The sequence below is a fragment of the Trichechus manatus genome, unplaced genomic scaffold (genome assembly GCF_000243295.1).
Source record: "Trichechus manatus latirostris isolate Lorelei unplaced genomic scaffold, TriManLat1.0 scaffold00242, whole genome shotgun sequence".
NCBI classification, from domain to species: Eukaryota; Metazoa; Chordata; class Mammalia; order Sirenia; family Trichechidae; genus Trichechus; species Trichechus manatus.
Window position 1 is genome coordinate 829557 of NW_004444178.1, and position 15927 is coordinate 845483.

Below are 15927 nucleotides of genomic sequence, written 5' to 3' on the forward strand. Positions count from 1 at the left end.
CTCTCCTCTCTCTCCATTCTCTGTCAGTTTTCTCACTCCATTTGGTGCTTGGCTGAGTTCTTTATCTCTTCATTTGATGTTTTAGGGTTTCAGGATTGCTGTTTTCTCTGTTCGGCTTAGTTTTTCGGATCTTTGCTGTGGAGGGACGGTGTGGTGCTTCTGCCTAGAGCCCCATTTTGCCGGAAGTCCCAAATTTGGATTTTTTTTTTTTTTGAAAATATGATTTTCACAGGTAAGCCTTTTTATAATTTGACTTACCTTTGATTTGGGGAATAGCCCCAGTAGCAGTGGGAAAATCACTTTTAAAATGTAGACGAGGCAGAAAAATATTATTTGAATCCATATTTGGAAAAAAGAAAATATTGTAAATTACTTTGACCCTATGAAGAAGCTGTAAAATTTTCTCTGAAAAGTTTAAAGAAGAATATAGACATTCATTTCCAAGATCTTCGTTGAGTGGATGACCTCTACAACACTTTCCAGCTGACAAAGGCTCCAATTCCCTGCCCAGAGCTCTTTTCATTCCATAGCTCTTAAAGTGGTGGAGATAGGATAGAGTTTTCTCCCAGAAAATACTGTGAGAGGACAAAGCATTCCATGGTAGATGTCTTTTCTTAGTTATGTATGTATTCACTGGGAGTCACTATTATCAAGGGTTTCCTGATAATACAGATTTCTTGATTTATACAATTTTTTTCTCATTTATAAAGTCATGCCTTCCCAAGAATACAATTTGACATCCTGCTCCAGCTTTCATAGGAAGGAACGAGTAATTAGATTTGAATAAATCCAGGTACTTTAAAATTCAATATAAAAATTGATGCTTTTCAGAAAGCATATTGATCCCTCTTTCTATTTTATGAAAGCTAAATTTATAAATGTAGATTATTCACAGTCATCCATATGCACGTTACTTTTTTTCCCAGAGGAAGATCAAAGCAATAGCAGCCAGTCAGTAGGTCCCCTAGAGAAGTTAGTTGTCAATATTCATGCTGTTGCTATGCTATGGAGAGTTCTGCAGACTAACTAGATCTATAAAAAAGAAGTTATTTATTGGGAGGCATTAGATCTTTCCACCAGTCATCTGTCAGTCTGTTGTACTGTGGTGGCTTTCGTGTTGCTATGATGCTGGAAGCTATGCCACCGGTATGTCAAATACCAGCAGGGTCACCCGTGATGGACAAGTTTCAGCAGAGTTTCCAGACTAAGACAGACTAGAAAGAAATGCCTGGATATCTACTTCTGAAAATTAGCCAATGAAAACTTTATGGATCACAACAGAACACTATCCAACTCACTTGCTTTGGACACTTCAACAGGAACCGTCAGTTGCTGGAGGAGGACATCATATTTCATGAAGCAGAGGGCCCACGAGGGTGAGGGAAATCCTAGGTAAAATGGACTGGCACAATAGTTGCAATGATGGACCTGAACATGCTATGATTCTGAAGTTGACGAAGGACCAGGCAATGTTTTGTTCTGTCGTATATAAGGTCGCCATGAGTCTGAGTCAACTCGATAGCAGCTATCTATCTATCTATTAGATTTTGGGGTCCTTGTGCCTGAGCTTGAGGTTGTGTTTCTGACCTTTGTTTTTTCCTAGGAAATCTGCAGGTTCACTACCTTGAATGTAGCCAGTCTCTTCTCCATTCAAGAGTTCTTTGGGATCCCTTACCTTTACTGGGCCCAGAAAAGAAAATTTTTAGTATTTGCAGATTATAATGGTTCTCTGTGGTATACTTGGGTCAAAGGATAATCAAAAAGAGTTCTTCCTTTAGGTTTCTTCTTTGAATGTGTAATAATGTTTGGTTGGAACCCTAATAGGTGAGCTACTCAGATGATCTGGATTTGAGATCTAGCACCAGGTCTTCCTTATTTTGCACACGATCACTTACTATTGTTTAATTAAGAATTTAATTAATAAAAACTCTAAACTATAGATTTCTGAATCCAAGCATGATATTTGGATTTGTACACACATACTCCCTTCGTGATATTTTTGGTTTGCATTTGTATTGTCTTCAAGGCACAGAAGCAGACATAGTCAACAAAACACTTTTTTTTAAGTAGTGAGTTATTAATACAGAAAATTTCTAGGAAAAACAATCTGAAAATCATTTATGTATAACACTCCTTTATTAGAGTTAGTATTTTAATGACATAAGTTCTAGCAGCAATATCTAAAATGGCTGGATGAGAGAGAACTTGGAACATTATACAATAAAAAAAACTGTCATCGGTCACCAGACAGGTACACAGCTCAGGTGTCCTGAATGCCGACCTTGTGCTCAGTACTGAAAGAATATTTTTCTGTTCCCTTCGTTATTTTCTTTAACCAGTTACTTGTGTGTTATAGAAAGTCTTTCAAAGAACAAAGGGAAGCTGAAGGCTTACCAGTTACATTTACACCATCTGACCTTTGACACCATACTGTTCGGGAAGAGCCCTTCCAAGCACTGGCCATCCATTTATACTCATAACACTGGCCATCTGTGGGGACACAATAAACATTAACAGAAGCATTCTGTTGCCCAGAAGGACAATCATGGAGAGAGAGTGTTAATCAAATATTTACTAACTATTGAAAGGTGTTAAGAAGTACCTCTCTGATGATTCAAATGTCAATTTATTATCCTCAAGTTGATGTAAAAATATTACAAAATTTCAGATATGTACCTAAACTCCAACTGATTTTCCAGGTCTGCTGCCATACTATATGATGTGAACCTGGACTTTCAATTTAATTTGATTTTTTTTTAAAGTAATTCCTCCCCTGTATAAGCATTTAAGACTAACATACAGACAAGTGCAAAGAATAACAAAAAAATGTATTCAATTATGTGATATGCAATTTTAACAAATATTACCATTTAGACATACTTGCTTTACTTTTCTTTTACTGGACAAATAAAATGTAACAGATAAATTCAATGTTGTATGGTATTCTTTCCTGATCTGCTCTCCTCCCTGTGTGCCCATCAATAAACACTGTTCTGATGTATGCCTTAAGTGCTATGCTTTTTGTTCTTTTCATATATATATACATATATATAAAGTATATGTATTAAACAGTATATATTATATTTATATTGTTGTTGCTAGTTACTGTCGAGTTGATTCCAATTATGGCACCCATGTGTGCAGAGTAGAACGGCTCTATAGGATTTTCAAAGCTGTGACCTTTTGGAAGCAGATTGCCAGGACTTACTTCTGAGGTGCTTCTGAGTGGGTTTGAAAACTCCAACCTTGTGATTAGTAGTCCAGTACTTAACCATTTGCATCACCCAGGGACTCTTTATATTATATATATATATATATTAGGTGGTCTTAAATTTTTTAAAAATGTATCATTTTCAATGTACTGTTCTGAAACAATAGTCAACATTACAGATAAGATAGTAAGACTGGTAAATAAAGTAGGAGTTGGGGACATTTTCCACACTTTTTGTTCACCCAACTTTGTATTGTCTCATATGAATAGAATTTCTTTGTTTTGGTAAAACTAATAATGAAGGCCATTCAGGTTTTAGTGTCTGTGCATGTGTGAGTACATATTTGATAAGAGATTTGAATTTTTAATAGCTATTTAGAATCCATGGTTTAGGCTCTCTATTACTTCTTGCTAAATTCTAATATTCTAAATTGTTTGCATTTAAGCTTTTACAGTTATTAGCCAAAATTAGTCAGAGAAAACTTAATTTTCTAGACTCCATTTATTTGTAGTCATACTATTTGTTTCTTTTTCTTCGTTGATTTTGCTATGAGATTGTCTGTTGGTTTTGTTGATTATCTCTCGTTTCTTTGTTTTCTATCTCATTGGATTAGCACTTATCTGTATTGCACCCCCCCATATTAGCATTTAAGACTGAGTGTCTTTTTATCTTTTTGACGCATCCCATACAACTTTTGATATGTAATGCTCTACAAGTGTGGTTTTCAGTTTTCAATCCTGTGTGTGAATGGAGATGTCTTTTGCAGTTTTTGTTATTGATTTCTAATTTTATTTCATTGTCACTTTGGGTTAACAATTCTCCCCAAACCCCGCTATTTCTTTCTTCGAAAGTTATTTCATTTATTGCAACACCTGACATTTCTCTACTTCTTTATTTTGCCAGTAATTCTATTTACTTCTACGGTTAAGTTATCTGGCCTATTTGTTTTCTTCTAAGCATTCTCCTCCAACATACTAAGCTTTCGCTCTAACTTTTCAATAATGAAGGTGATATTTGGCTTTTATTTGCTATTATATGTCATATTTTTTAATTGTTTCAGAACAAAAGCAAGGATGAGGGAGTTGTTTATTGAGTCCCATGTTTTCCATCAGCTATCTATATTTTGTTTTCATTGAGACTTCCTCTGTGTTGCCAAACTATGACGGTTTTAATGCCCTGTGTGTCTTAAAAATGTCATCTATTTTCCTATATTGAGTACAGATTCTGTATGTGTGTACACACATATAAACACACACATAAATATAAATACACACACATATATGCTCACATATGTTCTATGTTGAATTCAGATTAAATTTGTTAAGGACCAGTAACTCGATTTTAAATTCTGAGACTATATTAATATCTCTCATTTTACTGTGTACTTTTAATTTTCTTTCTGTCACTTGCTTCAAAAAATTTGAAGATAATGTTAAGTTCATACCTGATCAGGATTATCATGTGTCCAAATATAATGTGATCCTAAATATATCAGCTTTCTTTGGCTCATGAAACTGAGAAACATTTAAAAAATATTTTACATCTAATTACAAAGAGTGTCAAAAATTTTCTCCCTCTAAATCCTTAGAATTCAGTATTTAGAATTCAGTATCCTTAATTCAATTCTATTAACCTCACATGAGATCCTGACAAATTTGCTCAACAGAAAATTCTACGACTTACGTGTTTGCTTATCAACACAAAACTAAAATCTATAGATTTTATGAATTTCAGCACTCACCATCACATGATTTTGTTTCTAACATCTGCTCTGGGCACAAATATTGATTCTCTAGTTCTTGTATAATCACTGCTCTGGATCGGACCTGTATTCCACCAAAGCCAAGGTCCTCACCGTTCACACAGGTCAGCTGACACAGGCTCCACGAAGACCATTCCTTCAAATAACAGTCACCTGAAAAGCACAGGTTTATAATTTATACACTTACCCATAGAGAATCACCAGCCAGATAGTCATTTTAATTCTACTCCCACTAGGTGATACTTGCAGGTTTGACAGTCATACATAAGGTTTGTAATCAATATTTAAACAGTTATACACAGATTTATAAGTTTGTATTAATATTTTCATTTTCTGAGTGGATGTTACTGCTGAGTGATATCAGATGTAAACCATCGCTTGAGAGGAGCTTGTTCATTGTGATTTACCTGCTTTTAAGGGACAACAAATATTTGATTAAAACTCAACCCGTCCCTCGTTATTATCATTATAAAAGGGCTTATAAAGCACATGGCATTATTCAAAGAAAACCTAAATATATAGAGAACTTGTCTTATAATAATTCATAATTTCATAAAGAGCTTAAAGCCCAAGGCTGAGAAAGCTGGTACTTATGCTTTATTCCTGTTTCTTCCCAGAGGAGTGGAGCTGGAACAGCTGATTGAGCAGCAGCACTAACAATAATACTCTCCATTTTCCCTTTCTACATCTTCAGTCATCTTCCCTTATTTCATTAGTTATTTATTGAGGTATAACATACATGCAAAAAGTTCACTTATCATAAATACACAGCTAGCTGAATTTCCACAATCTGATTATATATGCATGCAACCAACATTCAAATCAAGAAACAGACCATTCCCAAAACCTCAGAAACTTCCTTCATGTTGTATACATGGAATCATATCATATGTACTTTTTTGTACCTAGCATCTTTCAGTGCTGATGGGCATGTGGGGAGTTGTAAGTTTTTCCTGTTATGAATACTGCTGCTGTGAACATTTTAGTTCAAGTCTTTTGGTGAGCATATGTATGCATTTCTATTGGGTATATATCTAAGAGGGTAATTGCTGGACCCTAATGTATCCACATCATCTTCAACCATTTTGAGGACAGGGAAGACTTAATGAAATATACCTTTCCCATATACCCCTTTATTTTTCAGGCCTGACTGCTGTTTTATCTTATCAGAAGAGCAACCCTGGAGGGTAAAGCGTATCTTCTAGAAAAGTGAGACTGAAAGGGAAATGGAGAAGGTTTATTTACAGCTATCGTTGGACCTGAAAGATAGTGTTGAATCTAGGATATTAACAGAATCTCTACCTAATTTTACAGCTTATTATATAGACAAAAAGGAGCCCTGGTGGTTCAACGATTAAACACTTGGCTTCTAACCAAAAGGTTGGTAGTTTGAACTCACCCAGCAGATGCATGGGAAAATGACCTGGCAATCTGTTCCCATAAAGATTACAGCCTAGAAAACCCTATGGGGCAGTTCTACTCTCTTATGGGGTCACTATAAGTCAAAAATTGCCTGCATGGCACAGATCAACAACATTATATAGATACAGTAATATAGACTATTGTATTGGTGAAGGGATAGGCCCATAGATCAATGCAAGAGAATAGATAATTCAGAAATATACCTATACAAGGATGCACTTCAATGAAGGAAGGACAGTCTTTTCAACAAATTGTGCTGGAGCAACTGGATACTCATAGACAAAAAAATGAAACTTACCTAAACCTCACATTTTATATAAAAATTAACTAATAATGGATCACGGATATAAATACACATGTAAAAATATTAAAATCTTTGAAACCTAGGTCTTGGTGAAGAGTTTTCAGACATGATAACAAAAGCATGATCCACAAGACCCATCTATAAGATCATTCTTTCCACAGACCCTGTTAAGAGTCTGAAAAGGCAGGTTACAGACTGGGAGAAAATGTGTGAACATCTGAAAAAGGACTAATGTCTGGAATACACCAAAAAAACTCTATAAAACTCCACAGTTGGAAATAAATAAATTTTTAAAAACCCTAAAAAGTCCAATTAGAAAATGAACAAAAGACATAAAGAACATTTCAATGAAGAGAATATATGGGTGATAAACAATTAAGACCACAATGAGGTATCACTACACACTTAAGCAGCTAAAATAATAAAATAGTGACAAAACCTAATGCTGGCGAAGATGCATAAATACTGGCTCACTCACACATTGCTGGTTGGAATATAAAATGGTACAGCCATTTTGGAAAGTAGTTTGGCAGTTAAAAAAAATACTAACCATATAATTACCACACATCCCAGCAATAATATTCCTGGGCATTTATCCCAGAGAAATGAAAACTTATGCTCACAAAACAAAACAAAAAAACTGTGCATGAATGTTCATAGCAGCATTATTTATAATAACCCCAAACTGGAAACAACACAAATGTCCTTTAAAAGTTGAAACAAACTGTGGTGCTTCCATATCATGGGATACTACTCAGCAATGAAAAGAATAGACTATTTGTGCACTCACCAACTTGGATCCATCTCAAGAGCATTATGCTTAGTGAAAAAGCCACTCTCAAAAGCTCACACTTTGCATGAGTCCAGTTATTTAATAATCTTGAAATTACAACATTATAGCAATGGAGAGAACATTAATGATTGCCAGGGGTTAGGAATGGTTGTAGGAGGTGTGATGAGTGTGACTATAAAGGGAGAGGTGTGATGAAATAGTTAAGTGTCTTGATTGTAGCTGTGGCTACATAAAACTACACGTCATTAAATGGCATAGAAATACTTTAAAACATTAAAAAAGGAAACTGGGCTTGTTCTAAGCAAATTCGTGAGTTAGGCACAATTGACTACAAGATTCCACCATTTGCTTAAAATACCCTCTTAAAATATTCTCTTTCTAGAAAAGCTAATAAGGACTTTGGGCTTCCATTGGACTATTCATGGTGTTTCACATTTACACTTGGGCCTGTCCCCTTCTACAGACTCTTGCCTATTTCACAACCTTTTCCAGTATGCCAAATTTCTTGTAATGTTTCTTATATTCTTGTCTACTGTTTACTAGACTAGACTTGGTATACAGAACACTACTGATATGATAGTGGAGACAAAGTATAAATGTTGCTTATCCCAGTGTAAATTATTTGCCTTTCATTGGCTTCTCTGTTGAGGAAATTATAACCCAAAGGGTGAGTCTAGTGGTAGAAATTTGAGGCACCTTGTCTAGCTATTGGCATAACTATTCCTGAATAAGAAGGCTGTTGATATCCCTTAACTCATACTATACATATAACCCCTATTTGGCAGCCCTAACCCAGGGAAGAAATCACCAAAATGTGAATTCTTTTTTGCTGCTGTTACCTGGGCAAGGCTGTGTGCAGGTTTCCTCAAGAACCATTTTTTTATTACCATCTATAATGGGTTCAATGTCAGTACAGAAATCCTCATCCACCACTTTGCTGAAATCATCCACTGACCCATCACTCACTACACAAGAAATGTTCCTTGCTCTGGTACCTTCTCCACACTGGGCATCCTGGAATGGAGGAACAAATAACTAGTTAAAGAAAAGAAAAATAATTCATTAGCCAGCTCATCATTTACAGGCATCTCTGCACCACTGATTTTGATTTATGAATGGTTAGAGAAGCATCCAAACCCTTGGGGAGAAGCCTATGGAGGAATTAGTATAAAGCATACACTGAACAATTTGTTTGCTTTGTAGCCAAAGACAGGCAAATAAATTCTCATTAAAACAAATCAGTCTCCAGATGATTTTAAAAACACAGGACAGGGAATTTTTTAAAATCAAAACTAATTAAATGGTTATAAAATAGCAAGGCATTTAAAATCTTGAAGAGAAAACCTGCCATCTGTAAACGCTGGAAAAATGTTTCTGAAACCATGTTTCTGCAGATAAAGAATACACATTCTCGTACAACTTCTCCTGATTTGATACCTGGACTTGGCATGGAGACCACTGGCCATACTGCCACTGATAACAGGGCTTGACAAGGCAAGGCTTGGATTGTTCCATCAGGGTGGGGCATGGTCTTCCATCACCCTGAAAGGGCTGAGTCACTGTTCGTCTTCGGATCATTTTTCCTTTAAAAGATGCAAAGTAATGCAATGTAAGTGATATGCTATATTTGGACAAGCATATATCTTATTGCGAGAAGGCATCACAAAGATCTCGCCTGAGGAGGTCTGAAGAACAAGGAAGGCTTAGTGGTTTTGGAAAGAAAGACACCTAATCCAATCTTTCTGAGGATTATTTGATATGACTCAAAGCAAGAGGGAAGTTTTATTTCATATTCCTTGACCATGAGGATAATGCTAATTGAGGTACAAACAAACCTGTGAGGCCACATGTTTGAGAACATTCTGACCAAGGAGACCAGTCAGAAAGTTGACAGTTCACAGGACATTCGACCATGCAGGATGTGTTCATCTGCCAGTTCTTCTCCAGGCCAAGCTGAAAGAATAGAGGTAGATCTGTTTGTACTGACATGGGGGCATGACCAGGATATATTGTTGGGGAAGAGAGGGGAATGGAGAGATAGAGAGAACACACACACAGGCAAGCTGTATAACAGAATTAAAAAAATATCTGGACCACATATACCCAAACCATAAAAAGTATAAAGCAGTTCAATCAGGAGAATAGGAGTAGGGGGCACAAGATGAATGGAGGGGTCCACTGACTCAATATATCTATTTATGTATTCTTTGAACTTTTCAAGAAGCAAGGAAAAGAAGTAGAATTATACTTAAGATTGGCTATATTTCCCTAAATGGGGAGCAAATAACTGTAAGCATTTTTTTCCATTAGTTAAAAAACATGAATATCATCAACATATAGATCTATAATTACAACTTTGGGTTATTATTTATTTTTACGTGTGCATACTAAACTGAAGAATAAAAGACAAGGTTTTACAGGCAAATTGTCACTTAAGGCAATGGATATAGTGTATTAATATTCTATAAAATCTCAATCTTAAATAAATTGTCCTTAGGAAATGTGGGTACCTAAAATTTTTTTATTGTATTTTGCATGTATTTATTTTTAACAAGGATTTTTTTTCTTTTAAAATTGATGTCAACATTTAACTGTGGTGTAATCCAGTGATTTTGATGTTAAACCTCTTATCAGATAATAATGGTATGTCATTTTATTGACATTTGAGCTCTATTACTTATCAATTAAATATTTAGAATATTAAATATTTACAATAAAATATTTTACAATATGAGGTTTCAAACTCATCTACTGGATATTCAAACATTTAAGAAGTCTAAGGTATTTGAGGAGCCCTGGTGGTTCTGTGGTTAAGAACTTGGCTGTTAACCAAAATGTTGGCAGTTCGAATCCACCAGCCACTCTTTGGAAACCCTATAGGACAGTTCTATTCTGTCCTATAGGGTTGCTATGAGTCGGTATCGACTGCATGGTACTGTTTTTTTTTTTTTTTGAAGGTACTTGAGGAGCTCTCCTGGTGCAGTGGTTAAGTGCTAGGCTGCTAACCTAAAGGCTGGCGGTTTGAAGCCACCAGCTGCTCTTCGGAAGAAACATGGCGGTCGGCCACATCTTAGAATCCCTATGGGGCAGTTCTTTCAGTCCTATCGGATCTCTATGTGTTGGAACCAACTCGACAGCAATAGGTTTGTTTTTTGTTTTTTAAGGTATTAATTAGGATTGAAATAGGAAAATTTGAGAGCTTGATAGAAGAATACAAATATTTAATTGGTGATCCCTGGGATTTTTCAAGATCTTTTTTATTTGCCTGGAAAAGACATTTATATTGTCCAATATATACAGCAGAGGAAAATGGCACATGAAATATTTTCTTGAGATGTTATGCTGTGTTTAGTATAGGTCTTGGCTCTATCTTATCCACTGAGAGAGGATCAGATCAAAGCTTTGTGTACTGCATCCTCTGCAGACACTCCATTACATTCTCCACTTACGAGAACTGACAAAGCTGAGTATTGACCATATCACTTAATGAAAGCCTCATAAAGTCACTTACAGTCACAGGAAGTTGAGATGTGAGTCTTGAGGTAATATGATGATAGTGATGTATTACATTTAAGATAGATAATAGTTTCATGGAAAGCTTAAAATCACAGAATTCAACTAATACTGATTTATTTATTTCACTAGAAAGTTAAAGAGGATGTCTGTTTACAGATACTTTGAGTATCTTGATGGCAACAAGTTTGGTTTTTTGTGGGTACTAGTAAGATATTTCAACCCTGTATGACTTTTTTTCTTATATATATTATGTATCTGTCCTCTATCTACCTACCTACCTATTTCTCTCTCTTCTTATCTATCTTTCATCTACTTAAGCATGAATCTCAGTAAATTAAAATCTATTCAGAAATCAAAAAATAGGGGAGGAGAAACCAATAACTAGGTATCAGGTGAGTAAATGTTCGGAAAACAACAAAGATAAAAATACTATATAAGTGCTAGGTGGGTTTAACTCTAATTTCCCTCTTTGTTGAGTACTAATGCCATCTTTCTTTTTGGCCATTTGAAAAGCAGCAAGAGTGAGCTACTGCTGTTGTACCAAACCAGGATTTTGCACAAGTATCAACGGGTATGAAGTCAATCCTTTGCTAAAAAAGGAAGTCCAGCTTTTCTCAGAACTGTGATTAAATCCTACTGAGTCCATTGGATATAGAAAACGAGATATGAGCTGTTTAATCCAGTTCCTGCAGAGAGCAGCACCACTCTCCCTAAAGACAATGTTTGCTACAATGTTACAATTTGAATCCCTGATTGTTATTGTAGTATTCGAATATTATAATATTTGTACATAAAAGTAAACTTATCTAGGCTCCTATGTAATTAAAATTATTGATTTCTCAAGTTTTTACTTAAATTTCATTTCAGAAATTAAGGATGCTAATTATACATTTATCTGTAGTTAGATGAAATAGTTTAAAACTGTTCTTGCATGATTTAGGTTCAGTTTTCAAAAAGCTCTTATAACTATTTGCCTTATATCTCATTTTGACCCAGGAGGGTACTTAAGTATATACTTGCAAAAAAAAAGAGGACATATTAAATAATTAGAATCACAAAAAACCCTCTGGCCAGTATATTACTATAAGAGTCTTCATTAGTAGTATTATTTTTATAATGGTCGCATCAGTTCAGTGTTATTTGTTTCAAAACAAAAATGATCCAGGTGTGAAATTTCTAATTATTTAAATATAAGATGATAGTAGTAAGCATTATTAACTAAACAGCGAGACATTTTCAGCACATCTAGGAGCTCTGCTTCCATAGACAGAGACGCAAGCCAGTTAAGTTAGGTCCCTGTGATAAAGATAACAAATGGATTAAAATATTTCCATCCTGAGTTTTCCCTTAGGAGTTGTAACAATCTACTGTGGGTTTATAATAACTTCTAGACAGAAGTCGTGGTGGCCATCTCTACTGAACCCCAGTGAGGTTATAAACTCCTCTCAGTCTATTCCAGATCATCAAGGCTCCTGCTTATCTTGGTTCCTATTTAACCCAGTGGACACAGATACTTGGTGAGTCAAAATCTGTCAGGAATGTGACTACTCTTTGGGTATGAAAATCAGATAAGTTAATTACAATATGAAGTGTAGCTTCATGAACACTAAGTAGGGCCAACAACTATGTTTCCTCATATTTTTATATGAGTCATATCTACAAACGATGACATTACTTTCGTAAATTGGTAAATATTGTAAACTCACAGTTGCAATTCTCTGTACCTAAAAGATAATAACGGAAAACTCCATTCCTTTGTTTGAATTTCAAGCTCTCTCTTATCCAAATCTGAGTACTTAGAATTTCACAGCTGGGTATTAGATCCTAATATCAAAATCTGCTACCAAACCACATGTGATCAATGTTTAGCAACAAAGAGAATAAACGATGGATCTTGGCAGGTGTCCCAGGCACTACACAAAATTCACATCAAATTAGAAAAGATGATGAGTAGTCGGATTAAGATTTATTGCCTTTATTCACCTTGATTACTTATTGTTCCCCAAGCATTTCTTTCAGAATGGGCTAATTAGCATACCATTGGACTCCAAGCAGAACAAAATACAGGAAATTAGGTGTAGAATCAGTAGTGTTGGACACCGTCTCTTTTTCAAGAGAGTACTTAACCGCCTGTGAATAGCGCAGAAAAACATCTGCTGGCAATGGGCTGCATGGAGCATAGGTCACTTGGCTCAGCATGAATTGAAATTATTAGGGAAGAATTTACTCACAAAGATATAACACAGTATCCACCTACCTCTTCACAATATTTCAGGTCAACTGACTTGCCATCACTCCGAACACAATCTAACATCCTTGTTTTAATGCCGTTTCCACAAACTGCCTTTTCACTCAGCTGGCACGTACTCCAGTCTGAAAAGGAAGGGAGCCCATCAGAACAGAAGGCTATGTATGAAACAGATTTCATATGAAACTCTGACGACCTGAATCCCATATTTAATTCACAACTGCTTTCTAAGCCTCACGATCAATCATCCCACATGCAGAGCATATGGGTCCCAGCTTTGAACATATCACGAGTCAAATGGAATTGCTAGGGTTGCACATAGCTTCAGGGATTATTCTTGAAGGCAGATGTCTACTTGACCATCTTGATAGCAATTTGGTAATACTGTAAAAACAGCTTTGGCCTGCAGATCAAATGTCATTTAAAAACTTTTTTCCTAATAAAAGCAGGGTTTATGATTTTAGCAATATTTTAATTTTTAAAAGATAATGGTAATTTCAATGAATGGTATTTTAACTGTGCAAGCTATATTCAAATAAAACGCTGTGTTTCGCTTATAGTCCAAATTTAGAATGTTTTAAAATGTATACTTATTCTTTTCAAAATTGCTTATGCCATGTTTATTTAAATCCTTCATTGTATGTCTTCTGCAAAGTAATTAATTCTTTCATCTCTCTTCCAGGGTAACAGAGAATGTCCCAGAGAACTGTGATTTCTTTCGTGTCATCAAAGGAAATTGAAGAGAAAAACCAACAGGAACAAAAAGCCAATCTGGCAGCTACGTGTTAATGTGCAATTCTTTTAGTTTGTTTCAGTGTTAAAGTTCGTTGGAAAAATTTTCAAAGTAAGCTTCTGTGTTGTCCAAGTCATATGAATTAATGAAATCGTTTCTTCCCTAGAGTACTCATATCTTGCTGGTACTAGATAAGGTTTAGGAAAAAAAAATCAAATTTTAATAAGATTTTTTTTTTTTCCCCTGAAAAACAATCATCTATCCTTTTTCATCTGCACCTTTTATAACATTGAAATATTTATTTCTTCTTCACATATTCTTTGGCTAGTTCAAGATTGCTAACATTTTTATATCAGACTAATCACGTTAATAAACTGTTGAAATATCAAGAATTACTGCCTCCATCTATTATAGTGATTAAACATCTTCTGTAAAAGGACACATATCTTTCAATAAATCTGATAACTGTGGAAAAGATATTTCATCTGCTTGTGCTTTCCCAGAGTGGGAGAATGTCTTAAATAGGATCACTTAGAATAATCACAACCTAATTTAATGGCTAAAGTCTATGTGATGTTATCATTCTAAATATCTTGATATTTACTAAAAATTAAAACAGACATATAGTTCTGTCATTTAGTAAATAATTATTTCTAGAAGAGTAAGCAGCATGCCCAATAGACACACAGCTCTGTCTAGAGGGAGATGAACAAGGCTGACCGAGAGCTTCAGAGCCGACAGACTTGGGATTTGGCCTTTAACTCCCTGATCAGATGGTTATGCACGTACCTGTTACATTGTAATCATAGTGGTAGCAGTTTTTGTTCAGGTTACAGGGCTCCTTCTCAACAGCATCCGGGCAGGGTTTTCCTTCCTCAGCAGGTTGTCTGATGGGATCAGCTGACCTCTGCCGGAAACTGCTTTGATTGCAAGGCTTTCAAAGAATAATACAATTCCTCAGAAAGGTGAAGTAATACTCAAACACACAACAGCTAGTATATTAGGGAGAGCGCTGAAATAGGGATTAGAATGTTTGGGCCATGGGCTAGCTTGACCAACTCAGTTAACCTCATGTCTCAGTTTTTTAAAATTTTTTATTTACTATTATTTTTCCCCCATACAAAAATTTATACATACATTGTTATGTGACCCTAATTGCTCTCCCCATACCGTGACAGCACACTCCTCCTTTCTACCCGATTCCCCATGTCCATTCAGCCAGCTCCTAGCCCTCTCTGCCTTCCATCTCACCTCCGGACAGAAGCTGCCCATTTAGTCTCTTGTATCTACTTGAGCTAAGAGGCACACTCCTCACGAGTATCACTTTATGTCCCACACTCCAGTCCAATCCCTGTCTGAAGAGTTGGCCTCGGAAACTATTATAGTTCTGGGCTGATAGAGAATCCAGGGGACATGCCTTCTGGGGTTCCTCCAGTCTCAGTCAGACCATTAAGTCTGGTCTTCTTACTAGAGTTTGAGTTCTGCACTCCACCTTTCTCCTGCTCCATCCGGGACTCCTGTTGTGTTCCCTGTCAGGGTGGTCATTGGTGGTAGCTGGGCACCATCCAGTTCTTCTGGTCTCAGGCTGATGAAGTCTCTGGTTTACATGGCTCTTTCTGTCTCTTGGGCTAATACTTTCCTTGTGTCTTTGGTATTCTTCATTCTCCTTTACTCCAGGTGATTGTGACCAATTGATGCATCTTAGATGGCTGCTTGCAAGCTTTTAAGACCCCAGATACCACTCACAAAAGTAGGATGCAGAACATTTTCTTAATAAACTTTGTTATGCCAATTGACCTAGATGTCCCTTGAAAGCATGGTCCCCAGACCCCTACCCCTACTACTCTGTCCCTCAAAGTGTTTGATTGTATTCAGGAAACTTCTTAGCTTTGGTTTAGTCCAGTTGTGCTGACTTCCCCTGTAGTGTGTGCTGTCCT

The 15927-nt window shown here is 36.0% G+C and overlaps 1 protein-coding gene across 1 annotated transcript in view; it reads right to left on the reverse strand.

Annotated features, from left to right (window-relative positions):
- THSD7A (thrombospondin type 1 domain containing 7A) overlaps positions 1-15927 on the reverse strand; it is a 277288-nt gene that overhangs the window by 12470 nt on the left and 248891 nt on the right. Inside the window, exons 18-24 of the mRNA XM_004389354.1 lie at positions 14780-14924; positions 13267-13382; positions 9329-9446; positions 8931-9076; positions 8333-8507; positions 4954-5127; positions 2395-2490 (exon numbers count right to left, since the gene is read on the reverse strand). Of these exons, the coding sequence (XP_004389411.1) occupies positions 2395-2490; positions 4954-5127; positions 8333-8507; positions 8931-9076; positions 9329-9446; positions 13267-13382; positions 14780-14924 (970 nt within the window). The remainder of the gene's footprint in view (positions 1-2394; positions 2491-4953; positions 5128-8332; positions 8508-8930; positions 9077-9328; positions 9447-13266; positions 13383-14779; positions 14925-15927) is intronic.